This window comes from Microcaecilia unicolor, chromosome 3, assembly GCF_901765095.1.
Source record: "Microcaecilia unicolor chromosome 3, aMicUni1.1, whole genome shotgun sequence".
Lineage (NCBI taxonomy): Eukaryota > Metazoa > Chordata > Amphibia > Gymnophiona > Siphonopidae > Microcaecilia > Microcaecilia unicolor.
In genome coordinates, this window is record NC_044033.1 from 27025066 (window position 1) to 27038977 (window position 13912).

Below are 13912 nucleotides of genomic sequence, written 5' to 3' on the forward strand. Positions count from 1 at the left end.
AATACAACAAAAGCTGATGGGGGAGGGGAGGGGCTCCATGGACACACACACTATGGAAGGAGAAAAGTATCAATATAAATAGCCAATAAGCAGTTTTAAAATCTGTTACATAGAATACAGGTATCAATTAGAAATAGCCACTAAGCAGATTAGTTAGGAAACACAGATTATGAGATCTGAGCAGGTAAAAAAGGGTTTTGTTTTTTTTTCCTGGTATAATAGAAATACAGTGACAGAGTAAGATTGCAAAGAGAGTTGCCCAACGCCACAAGTGTAGGGTATGGGTAATCAGAAAATAATCTTATCTGAGCGCTCCCAAATCCTTCCAGCTTCTGTGCAGACAAAAACCATGTGGAGAGAAGCTCCACCTGTGCAACAAAAGCTGATGGGGGAGGGGAGGGGCTCTATGGACACACACACTATGGAAGGAGAAAAAAAAAAGAATTTTAAAGCACTTTTTGTTAAATCCAGTTAGATTATAAACTATCAATATAAATAGCCAATAAGCAGTTTTAAAATCTGTTACATAGAATACAGGTATCAATTAGAAATAGCCACTAAGCAGATTAGTTAGGAAACACAGATTATGAGATCTGAGCAGGTAAAAAGGGGGGGGGGGGGTTTGGGTTTTTTTCCTGGTATAATAGAAATCACCTAATGAATTTTTTATATACTAGTACTATTACTGAAGTTACCATCAATTTGATTTTATTTTCCCTCTCTCACTAAATATTTACTTGAGTAACAAAACCACATTTCTGGTTCCGAGTAAAGCGCATCCAGTTTCATTTCTTGCCCAACAAAGAATGTGCTCAGAGGTTAAAATTCCATAAATACAACTCTATTCGGTGCCTGCAACAATCTGAGATATCTTGATACTGTAACGTAAGTGCATGGAGTTAAAGAACAACCACTATCCTTTACAAATAAGCAGTACAATCATAAGTGATTCCTATTTTCTGTACGGTGTACTTTACCTCATTATAAAGGGAACAAACGGTGCCATGCTGAGAGCTGAATAGGTCCCATCCATTGGAGAAGGGTACAATTTACTGAGGATCAAAAGCAAAAGGAACAAGCTGGGATGGAGCTTCAGTTCACCCATTTCACTATATAAAAAAAAAAAGAATTATGTACCTGAGCACTGTGTTGCAGTAACGATGGTAGCCTAATGGCCTACCAGCAGGCATTTCAAATCAATAAATACAAGACCTGTATTCAAGTGCCAAGTTAAGAATTTATTTCTCAGTTGCATCTACTAGTGCTATAGAAATGATTAGTAGTAGTAGAGCTAATATAAGTACCTGGATTCATGCAATTTTCTTATTATGCTAGTTGGTGGTCAACCAAGGAGCATCTCTGAAAGCAGGTAGAATAGATGCTGAATTCTGCTATCTTGCAAATGGTTGCTGACACTAATTAGCTTGCTGTTGATGACCCAGCCAGGCACTGGACCTGAATGCTGACAACATGAAGAGTAACGATGCAAAAAAAAACAGGTACGTTACCCAGATAGATCGGACAAATAAACACAGACCTTTATTTTATTCCCATATTAAAAAACAAACCCACAATGATGGCTCTTTGGAGAAGAAAAAACATTGGGCTGTTAATGTGGAAATAAAATAACGGACTTTGTTTCATTTGCCAGCTTTTGCATCTTACCCTACAATCTTTGTCACAAGTATGTAGCTGCAGTACTTCTGTACTGTCCATGCTGGAGGGGCAGGGGATAAAAATTGAAGAAAATCAGAAAAAAAATAATGAAGGTTATTCCTAAAGGCTGTCTAGTGAGAGAGATTAGACCAACTAAAATCAATAGCACCAACCACATACGTGAGTAACTGCCAATTAGTACCGCATATGTGCTAGTATTCTATAAAATATGGGGGTATTTAGCACCTACCCATATGCGCAAATTTATAGAATTGCCTTATATTTTACAGGTCTGCATATACACAGTTGGAATCTGGGCGGAGTGCACATTTACACACGTAACATAGAATACTATAAGTTATGTATATTATCACTGATATTTTGATGTCCATACTTATGCCATCCTAGAATACTTCAGGATCGGTGGAAGTGTACTTAGTTGGATCAAGGGTATCCTAACCACAAGAACATACCAAGTGATATCAAAATCGAATATATCATCACCATGGAAACCAGAATGCGGAGTACCCCAAGGTTCATCGCTATCTCTGACCCTCTTCAAACTAATGATGACCCCACTAGGCAAATCCCTATCCAACCAAGGCCTTAACGATATACATTCCGTTCACACACAATCTAACAGAACTCACAAACAAAATCAAACTCAGCCTGCAAATCATGAACTCATAGGTGGATGCATTTCAACTAAAACTCAACGCAGACAAAACGCATTGTCTCATCCTTTCATCACAATACAACATGAATAAACCCACCATTATAAACACCCCAGACTACACTCTCCCTGTCTCAGAAAGCCTGAAAATTCTCGGAGTTATAATCAACCAAAACCTTACGCTAGATAGCCAAGCGAAAATTACAACAAAGAAAATGTTCCACTCAATGTGGAAACTCAAGCGAGTAAAACCTTTCTTCCCGAGGGAAATATTCCGCAACCTGGTACAATCAATGGTGCTAAGTCACCTAGACTACTGCAATGCAATCTATGCCGGATGCAAAGAACAAATGATTAAGAAACTCCAAACTGCCCAAAACACCGCAGCCAGACTCATATTTGGAAAAACGAGATACGAAAGCGCCAAACCCTTATGTGAAAATCTACATTGGCTCCCAATCAAAGAACGAATTGTGTTCAAAATCTGCACCCTGGTTCATAAAATTATTCACGGTGAGGCCCTGGGTCTACATGGCAGATCTCATAGACTTACCAACCAGAAACACAAAAAGGTCAGCACACACATACCTAAATCTCCACTACCCAAGCTGCAAAGGACTAAAATATAAATCAACATATGCATCCTACTTCTCCTACATAAGTATGCAACTATGGAATGCACTACCAAACGTCATGAAGACAATGCACGACCTAACAAACTTCCGGAAATCATTAGAAACCAATTTGTTCGAAAAGGCATACCATAACGATCCAACCTAAACACCTGAACCCTACAACACAACGAAACTTATACCAGATCTGGACAAAACTTATCTCTCCCTCCTTGACTACCTAATTTACTCTGTCACTTATGTAACTTTAACGCAATACCACTCTGTATTTCTCAAACCGAAATTGGCGATCGCCAACACGGTACTATGTAAGCCACGTTGAGCCTGCAAAAAGGTGGGAAAATGTGGGATACAAATGCAACAAATAAATAAATACTTACACCTAAGCGCATACACATATATATACCCAGTTATGTTAATATTCTATAAAGAAAAGTAGTTGGCTACATATATGTCTGAACTATGGACTGGCTGTAAATTTCATAGTGCATAGCTAACAAGATGACATCTTTATACCAATGAAGGTATACTATAATCATCCATCTGGTTCTACTCATCTGTAAAAGAAAATGTTGGCATCACTCTGAAAATGATTAGCTTATTTTAAAATGCTGGCTACAGCATACAGTCTCATTAATCTAGATCAATGTTTGGATACTTTGTAAAGTAAATAAAATTAATATCAAATATTCCCCACAATGGGATATGAAAACAATTCTGTATGTAATCTGTTTTGTTTAGCTTTTTCTGTCAGAAGTCTTCTTCAGGATTTCCATGTAGGCCACTATTAAAATACACTTTTACTTATGAAATGGAGCATTATATTAACTTAATGATACTTTCCTCTTTTTCTGCTTTCAAAACTTTTACTGCATTAAAATGTTTTCTTCATGACCTTGTTGTTATAAAGTCTCTTAATCTCCGAAGAATGAACAAAAAAGAAAAGCTATAAAGAACAAAGAGAGAGACTAAAAAGTCACAGAAACAGAGAAGATGTAGGCTAAAAAATAAAACAATAAAAACAACACTTCGTATGTAAAATTTGCCAATTTGTGCTTGCCCCACTGGACTGCCACAAGTCTCACTCATTCTGTGGCTTTCTCGCAGGGCTAGTGTTAGACATACAGGGGCCCAGGGCAGAAACTGGGGAGGGGGGGTCCAAAGCCCATCTGCAGGCTATGCCTCCTTCAGGTTTGACACTCAAAACAACTCCTCAATATATTGAAATTAAAAATTGCACTACACAAAAAATTATTTTAAAATATTTTTAGAGACTATCAATATATTCTGCACAGGCATGTCTGGCTGTTATTGTTGTGCCATTTCTTAAACGCTAGACTCGGCGTCAATCAACATAATGGTGTCTTACAAAAGTATTTGCAGCACGTATAACTATGGCCACTCAACATCATAGATGTCTGGAATATGTGACTACAATGTGCTAGTGCTAAACTAAATCACAGTCCAATCCAACCGATAGAGTCCTCTAATCCCAAAAGTGAAACAACTTTATACAATATAAAATCATTCAATATGATCAACTTAATTTAACCATAAGCTGAATTCAATGCAGCTTCTGAAAGGCTCAGAAATTAGGTCCAGCAAGGGTCCTTGTTTCATAACCTGCTTCAGGGACCTGTATGTGCTCCGTCAAGCCGATAGCTGTTACATATAGGAATGGCACGTCGGTATTCACATTTTACCAGAGATCTATGATGTTGAATGGCCATAGTTATACCTCTGCAAATAACGCTTGTAAGGCACCGTCACATTGATTAACACAGAGTCTAGCATTTAAGAAATGGTGCAACAATAAAGGCCAGACTGATTTTATGAATAAATTGGCGAAAACTAATATTGGGACAGAGGAAAATGTTTTGTTGGTCACCCTTCATGTCAAGTCCCTTTATACAGTTATACCTCAAGAGGAAGCTATTACTGTTATTCATGATTTCCTGGACCAGACAGCACAACCTGTATGAATGCCCACAGATTTATAGCAATGAGCAACAATTATTTTAAATTTCAGGATCAAAATTATAAGCAAATCTTGGGGGTGGCAAGGGAGCCACTATGGCCCCATCAGTGGCAAATTTTTAGACATGGTTTGAACTTCAGTGGGTAAAATCTTTGCAATTCAGAACTGTTGACTTAAAGCCTTTATTTCTACAGTGCCAACTGGTAAGACTGCTGATCCATAAAGTCTTTTAGGACTGTAGTGCCACCCTGTGAAATTTGCCTAAGGAGCTTCTGAAACAAAGAATGTGCCTTGGCCCAGCAGACCGAGAGACCTCAAGGATCCCAGTGGTATGTGGGAGAGGAAACTATAATCCCAGCCAACCAAAGTGTAAGAGGTCAAACACCTACATAACAGTACTTAAAAGATCACCTCACTGCCATACCAAAGCTACCCCCAGCACCCCTAAACCACCCTTTGGAACTACAGAACCTGGTGAATGCCAGATCAGCTGCTAAGAAATCCTCAGTGATCCATGATGTCATCCACAAACATCATCTTGACAATTTAGGAATAAGTGATGCCTGGCTAGATGAAAGTGGGGAGTTAAATAGCCGTTTTGATCCATCACAAGAGGAATGGATTCACTTGGCTGAGTTGTTTGCTTGGGGTGAGAGGGGTTAGGGGGGTAGTTTAGCAGGTGTTTGCTGAAGAAGCAATGGTAAGCGTCCTGATAGAATGATATGTAAAAATTCTTTTCGTATATTGTCGCGGGGGGGGGGGGGGGAGAGGTTTAGGAGGTAAGGGGGTTTTGTTGGCGTTGTACTGTCTAGTTTCATAAAGGATACAAATGTTTTTATTTGAGCAATGTACATCTTCCTTAGTTTGTTTTTTCCCCCCATGATTTATGCCCCGGGGGGGGGGGCATGAGGGGGGGGGTCAGGTACATATTTTCTGAATAAAAATTTATTGGGGAAAAAAAAAAAGAAAGCAGGGGTTTACCACTGGCTGAACTATATCCAACAGGTTTCAACATCCAACATCAACTAAGACCAGGAATACAGGCTGGAGGAGTATTAGTCCTGATTTGGGATACAAATAAACTGAGCAGAATCTTCATTCCCCAGCAAAACGAATCAGAATCTCTTTTAATCCAGCTAGAAGAGGAGAAACCAATCTGGCTGCTCATGATATACCGAACATCTTGTAACAACACATCATCTGTGCAAGAACTCCTTGATCTGATTACACAAGTGACCCGAATTACCCTAGGGTGTTGATCATGGGAGATTTCAATCTACATATAGAAACCCAAGATACCACCACAACTGTCTTCCTGGGCACGATGACAGCACTAGGATTCACAAAGGTGATCAATTCTCGAACCCACACTCTGGAATGCACTCCCTGAAAGGCTTTGCACAAGACTCTCTCAACTTCAGAAAGCTTGGCTCTTCAACCAGGCCTTTAATGGAAGTAACTAATGTGCTAGTCACACACACACACAAGGAGTGACACTGGTTGCACATACTACAGTAGGACGTTTATCCACTCATACCGTAGCTAAAATAATATTCAAGCACCTTTCTGACCTCATGTGCAACTTTCTTAAATTAATCCCCTTATTTTCTTACACCTGTTATCTATCTTACCTATCTATATGTTCCATCTTTGCTTAAACCCTATGCTGTCTATTAAAATGTTTTATTACGTATTATGTTGATATTGTAAGTAGTATACTATGCTACACTTCGCATTATTGAATATTTTTTACTGCTGCAATTGTCTACTGCTTATGTTTGACTTACTCTTGCTGTATACCGCTTTGAGTGAATTCCTTCAAAAAGGTTGTAAAGAAATACTAATAAATAAATAAAATCATATGGTTGGTTGTGTTTTGCCTTATGGTACTGTCACATCCAAGGTCGCTAAAATAAATAAGCAGCATCAGAATGTAATTTCCCTATTGCCCTGTTTATCAGATACTCAGCTCCGGATGGCTTACCGAAGGGGCAGAAATCGGAAAGAACAAGTGAGTCTGGTGGTTTTGCGTTCCTCTGAAGACTCTATGGGATCTACAGAGCCAGGTCATCATAAATGCATGAACTGTGAGATATGTACAAACAATGTTCCGTTGTCTAAGTTCTGTAATCCCTTAGATGGTAAGGACTGACTGTAATTCTGAGATTGCGGTCTACAGCAACCGTTGTACCTGTAACAAAATTTACGTTGATCAAACATCAAGGTAGTTTAGGATAAGGATGGAGAACACCGGAGTTGCCTTAAAGCTAAATAAATGCAAGTACCAATTTGTCAAGCACTGTTGTGACAAAGATTTACAATGTTTTGCTATAGATATGCTCCTGCCCTTTTAAGAAGCAGTGATCATCATTGCTTCAGCGTGAACAATTGATTTTTTGGATCAGAACAACAGAACCATCAATTGAATGATTTCACTTTTTTACCTGAAGCCTAGGTATGTTATTATTATTATTATTGTGTGCTGTTTTCTCAATGGAAATCTAGATAAGTCTTTTTGAAATCCTCGATAATGTTTCCTGGTCTCGGTCCAACGATGAAGGTTAATGGTGATAGGTCGAACACCAGTGCCATTTTAGTTTCAGTGTGGGTACTGACAAGAAGGCAGCAGCAGGTTCATAACAGTGAGTCTGTCTTTTTTTTATGAATAAACTTTTTTCACATAGTAACATACTAGATGACGACAGAAAAAGACCTGCACGGTCCATCCAGTCTGCCCAACAAGATAAACTCATATGTGCTACTTTTTGTGTATACCTTACCTTGATTTGTATCTGCCATTTTCAGGGCACAGACCACAGAAGTCTGCCTAGCACTAGCCCCGCCTCCCAACCACCAGCCCCACCTCCCACCACCGGCTCTGCCACCCAATCTCGGCTAAGCTCCTGAGGATCCATTCCTTCTGAACAGGATTCCTTTATGTTTATCCCACGCATGTTTGAATTCCGTTACCGTTTTCATCTCCACCACCTCCCGCGGGAGGGCATTCCAAGTATCCACCACTCTCTCTGTGAAAAAATACTTCCTGACATTTTTCTTGAGTCTGCTCCCCTTCAATCTCATTTCATGTCCTCTAGTTCTACCGCCTTCCCATCTACGGAAAAGGTTCATTTGCGGATTAATATCTTTCAAATATTTGAACGTCTGTATCATATCACCCCTGTTTCTCCTTTCCTTCAGGGTATACATGTTCAGGTCCGCAAGTCTCTCCTCATACATCTTGTAACGCAAATCCCATACCATTCTTGTAGCTTTTCTTTGCACCGCTTCAATTCTTTTTACATCCTTAGCAAGATACAGCCTCCAAAACTGAACACAATACTCCATGTTTGTGTGTTAAAATTTCTTTGGTGCTGTTTGTTACAGGGGTCTAGCTTATTCCCTGATGCAGTGGTTGTTTGAATGAAGACTGTGAAACACTGACCACCACTGGAGCAAGACCCATCAATAAAAGTTGTTTTTTTTTAAATATTGTTTTTGTCATAGAGAACAAGTATTTTCACACAATTTAACATATTTAAAATTTGAAGGAAGGTTTTTTTATGCCTATGATGGATTTTTGAACAGTGGGGTGATTTCCCATTTAAGCTCTCTAAGGCTTTTCCTTCCTGCCTTTTTCTTTCAACTTTCACCTGAAACAATAGAGTAATTCTGCTGTAGTGTACTGTATATATAATTACTCTCTCCCTTTTTTGTGGGTTATAATTCCACCTATGTGAATGCCACACTATGCTACTTATGTGTGCCCTTACAGATAGATCTTAGCTACATTTACGCATGCAAGTTATAGAATTGTCCTTATAGAGCTAGATTCTATAAACGGAGCCTCATAATTCCGCACAGTAAAAAAATACGCCTAGGCATATTCTCTAAAGTACGCCTAAATTTTATAGACTAGGCTTAAATTTCCATGTGGTATATAGAATACGCCAAGAACCTCTCCACATGACCAAAATTTAGTCACAGCCATTTATGTATTTTACTTGGCGTAAATCCTTACGCCTAAACTAGGCGCAGAGCAGTTGTATTCTAACAATGTGCATAGATTTTAGAAACACCCATGGCCACACCCTCTTTTCAATGATGCCACTTAGAATTTACGTGCACATTACAGAATACACTGAGTTGTGTGCATAAATCTTATTTAATGCCAATTAATACTGATAATTGCTTAACTTCAAATTGTTGATTAGCTAGTTAACCAATTAAGTTACACACATTTATAGAATATGCTTCGATTTCTGTGCTCCTCCTTTCCCTGTGTGTAGGTATTGACAGCCAGGATGTTCTTGTCTTCGAGTTGCAGTTTTCATTTAAAACAGAAAGATCATGAAGAAGGGGGCAGGGCCATGTACTGGGAGGGAAGGAGAAAGAAAGGAAGGAAGCAATGTTGCTCCCAGCGCACATAGATAGCAGTCAAGATGCCCCAGAGCAGAGGATGTGCAAGGTGGTAGCAGATACTTGAAAGAGGCAAGGTGATGGGGAAGGTAGCAGGAGAAGGAAGGATGGGAAGTGGGTGGCATTGTGGAGGAAAGTGACGCAATATAACGTGTCAGAGTGTAACACTGATACAGATGTGTTTAGAAACTATTTGATTCATCCAGTCTGCTTATTTATTCAATTTTTAACCCCTCCCCCCTTCTTTAAATATGAGTTTGAGCTGGTTTTGTAGATACTTGGTTTTGCCTCATGCAGTGATGCATAGGAAACAGTTTGGTTCTCCTTAAAAGCTCTGCATTTGCATTTAAAATGCATTCTCTTGATTTTCCCATACATTTGCAGCTCGCAGGTGTTGCCTTGGAAAGTCAGATTCATAGTCTGTTCCCTTCCTTCAATTAGGTCACTTTGAGATAAATTTTATAACAGAGAATCTAGGTTAACAGAGAAGAAAGGCTTGCACGTCGCATACCTTTAGGAGTGACCTAATTTTATAACAGCCTATTTATGTGCATTAACCAGCATTTCAAACTACCACAAAATCAATCAGTGAATCACTCCAAATCTCAAAAATTGTAGGTTACAAATATTGAGTGCTGTAAACAATTATTTACCTCAATAGTCTGTGGCACTCAGTGATTATTCACAGAAACAGTGTTCAACAGACAACCAACTAATCTCTGGCCGAAAACCTCCATAAAATCAATTCATTACTTTTTCACCTCCATTTTCCATGCAAGAGAAAGCGCACACTTATCTTATTCAAAGAAATCCCACCGGGGTTCTGTTTCACCGAGGCTTCTTCAGGGGATTTAAATGAGACGATTTAATAAAAGTCTCCTTTAGCATCCGAACACAATACAGCTCATCTTTACCATCTTTATGATGAAACATGGCCATGCTAGGTGGTTGGAGGAAAGTTGTATGATGATTTTATGTATCTGTGCTAAATAACTTTTCTTTTATTTCACCACGTGGGTCTGCTTTTCTACATCCATACATAAGCTGGCATGCTATTCTGTTCTTAAAATACCAATATTTATGCACAGAATAGCATTTCAGCATATGTATGGATGTATACGCATGTACTCCGAATGCCGATACCTATGTCAACAATCCAGCACTTTACTCTTTTTTTTTTTAAACTATGCTCTTCATGTAAGGCAGAAAACTTGCAGGTCCTTATGTCCCTGGAGGAAAGGAGGAACAGGGGTGATATGATACAGACGTTCAAATATTTGAAAGGTATTAATCCGCAAACGAATCTTTTCCGGAGATGGGAAGGCAGTAGAACGAGAGGACATGAAATGAGATTGAAGGGGGGCAGACTCAGGAAAGATGTCAGGAAGTATTTTTTCACGGAAAGGGTGGTGGATGCTTGGAATGCCCTCCCGCGGGAGGTGGTGGCGATGAAAACGGTAACGGAATTCAAACATGCGTGGGATGTGCATAAAGGAATCCTGTGTAGAAGGAATGGATCCTCAGAAGCTTAGCTACAATTGGGTGGCAGAGCAGGTGGGGGGAAGAGGGGTTGGTGGTTGGGAGGCGAGGATAGGGGAGGGCAGACTTATACGGTCTGTGCCAGAGCCGGTGATGGAAGGCGGGACAGGTGGTTGGGAGGCAGGAAAAACTGCTGGGCAGACTTATACGGTCTGTGCCCTGAGAAAGACAGGTACAAATCAAGGTAAGGTATATACACATGAGTTTATCTTGGGCAGACTGGATGGACCGTGCAGGTCTTTTTCTGCCGTCATCTACTATGTTACTATGTCCACAGCAATAAAGAGAAGGAAAATCAAATCTTTACTAATACCACCACAGACAAATGAGCTAAGATTTTATGCCTCTTCAGACCTTTCATTACAGCCCCAGTACTGTGCTCAACCTTCTTGTCTTCTGCATACTTCTCTGCAGAATAGCTAATAGCTTCATTAACATGGATTTAAAATGTACTGTGTGCTGCTGGAGGCTTTTCACACAGTTAGATCCTATACAAAACTCCTTTCTCTATAAGGAACATACAAAACTGAGCTAAGCAATACGCAAATCCTAGCACACTTTACTTCATCATCCCCTTGTATTTTAGTGGCTTTTATTTTGTCCCCATCATACAAAGCTATCCCTCCCATTCTTTTAATCTGTCCTATCTTCCTGCAAAAGTATATCATTATATCCACCTCCTAGTCTTCATCATCACTGAATTATGATTCAATTACTGTTACTACATCAATATCCTCTTTCATTAAAGGGCTTCTAAGTCGTTTGTTAGACAAACTACAAGCATTTTACATATACAGTATCTGCTGATGGTTATTCCACCTCCTTCTCTCAATTGCACAGCTCTGTATATTGCTAATTCACCAAATCCCAAGCTCTCCCCAGCACACAATGTTCCTGTCTCCATTTAGTATTTTATATAAGGTAGCCTGCTACCCTAATGATTAGTGCAGCATCCTTTGATCCAGGTGATGTGGGTTCAATTCCCACTATAGCGCCCTGTGATGTTGGCCACATCATTTATGATAATTTTTGGGGATTTGTACTATGGAACGTTGCTACTCTGAGATTCTGCATGGAATCTTGTTACTCTTTAGGATTCCAAAATCTTGCTGCTCTTTGGGGTTCTACATGGAATGTTGCCACGATTTGGGTTTATGCTAGGTACTTGTGACCTGGCTTGGCCACCGTTTGGAAAACAGAATACTGGGCTAGATGGACCACTGGTCTGACCCAAAATGGCTACTCTTATATTCTATGTTTTCTTTTCAACATGCAATTTCACAGTATCCGTCTGTATATACATAACTGTACACCTCTCTATTCCCAATACTTCATTGGTTAAGAGTGAAAAGGAAAAGCACAGGAATAGTTGAGAGTAAAACCATGAACGTATTTGTATGTAAAAACTGTATTGTCTTTAATAACAGAAGCACATTTGATGGCAGAGCAAGAAGATAGAAGAGTTTTGGGGAGGTTAAAGTGCAGAAATAGCAGAGCCAAGGAGTCATACTGACTTTTGTCCTTTCAGAAGGAAGAGAGTTTGGAAAAGCCATTTTCGAGAGAGAATGTTTAAAAATCTCTTCTTTTCTTACCTATCCACTGTGTTGGCTACATTTTCTAGCTGTTCAAGAAGAAAAGGATACAAGCTGGGAAACCGGGAGAAAAATTCCCTTCCAGTCATTCTGTGAAAACAAAATGAATTAGTGACTTATCGTATATATTTCCAGATATAGAGGCATAACAAGCAAGTCAATTAGTACACAAAAGAAAGGGGAAAAAAAAAAAAAAAAAGGAAAAAAATGCAAAATACATTCTCAACTAGTTTGCAGCAAAATTTATTTCCATAGATAAGAACAGTAATTAAGTATCTTAGAGAGTGGAGAAGTAGCCTAGTGGTTAGTGCAGCGGACTTCGATCCTGGGGAACTGGGCTCGATTCCCACTGCTTGCCCCTTGTGACTCTGGGTAAGTCACTTACCCCTCCATTGCCCCAGGTACAAGTAAGTACCTGTATATTTTTATTTTTGTTACATTTGTACCCCGCGCTTTCCCACTCATGGCAGGCTCAATGCGGCTTACATGGGGCAATGGAGGGTTAAGTGACTTGCCCAGAGTCACAAGGAGCTGCCTGTGCCTGAAGTGGGAATCGAACTCAGTTCCTCAGTTCCCCAGGACCAAAGTCCACCACCCTAACCACTAGGCCACTTCTCCGCTTTGAATGTAGTTGCAAAAACCACAGATGAGCGGCATATCAAGTCCCATTTCCCTTTTATCAAAACACGTTAGCGGTCCCCGGTGCAGTAATGCTGACAAAGCCCATTCACTTTGAATGGGCTTTGTCGGCATTGCCGCGCAGTTTGATAAAAGAGGCCTTTAATTACATTTTGAGTTTAACATCACTTAAGGCTGGTAAGAAAAAATCCAATAAAGTAGCAAATGAATTAGCTTCAAAGGACCAGTTAGAAATAATCCTTAGACGACTGATTCTCAACTTATCTTTAATCATTGTGCTCCTAACAGACAATGCCCATATGCCTAACACACCACATGCTGCAATCCATGGCTTAAGGGGAGGGGGGGAGAGGTTATAGTTTTATTGTTAAAAATGGGAAAGATAAGTACCCTGAACAGAAATACAAAAGAATGTTATGTAAAAAGCAAACTCCTCTCATGTTACAAAAACATCAGATCCAATGTTCCCTTCTCCACTACTGCCAACTCCAGACTTCGCGCCTTCTGTCTCGCTGCACCCTACGCCTGGAATAAACTTCCTGAGCCCCTACATCTTGCCCCATCCTTGGCCACCTTTAAATCTAGACTGAAAGCCCACCTCTTTAACATTGCTTTTGACTCCTAACCACTCGCCTCCACCTACCCTCCTCTCTTCCTTCCCGTACACATTAATTGATTTGATTACTTTATTTTTTGTCTATTAGATTGTAAGCTCTTTGAGCAGGGACTGTCTTTCTTCTATGTTTGTACAGCGCTGCGTACGCCTTGTAGCGCTATAGAAATGCTA

At 39.7% G+C, this 13912-nt stretch overlaps 1 protein-coding gene across 1 annotated transcript in view; it reads right to left on the minus strand.

The window, feature by feature from the left end:
* Window positions 1-13912, minus strand: part of THADA (THADA armadillo repeat containing) — a 649870-nt gene that overhangs the window by 371501 nt on the left and 264457 nt on the right. Inside the window, 2 exon segments of the mRNA XM_030195792.1 lie at window positions 978-1109; window positions 12487-12576. Of these exon segments, the coding sequence (XP_030051652.1) occupies window positions 978-1109; window positions 12487-12576 (222 nt within the window).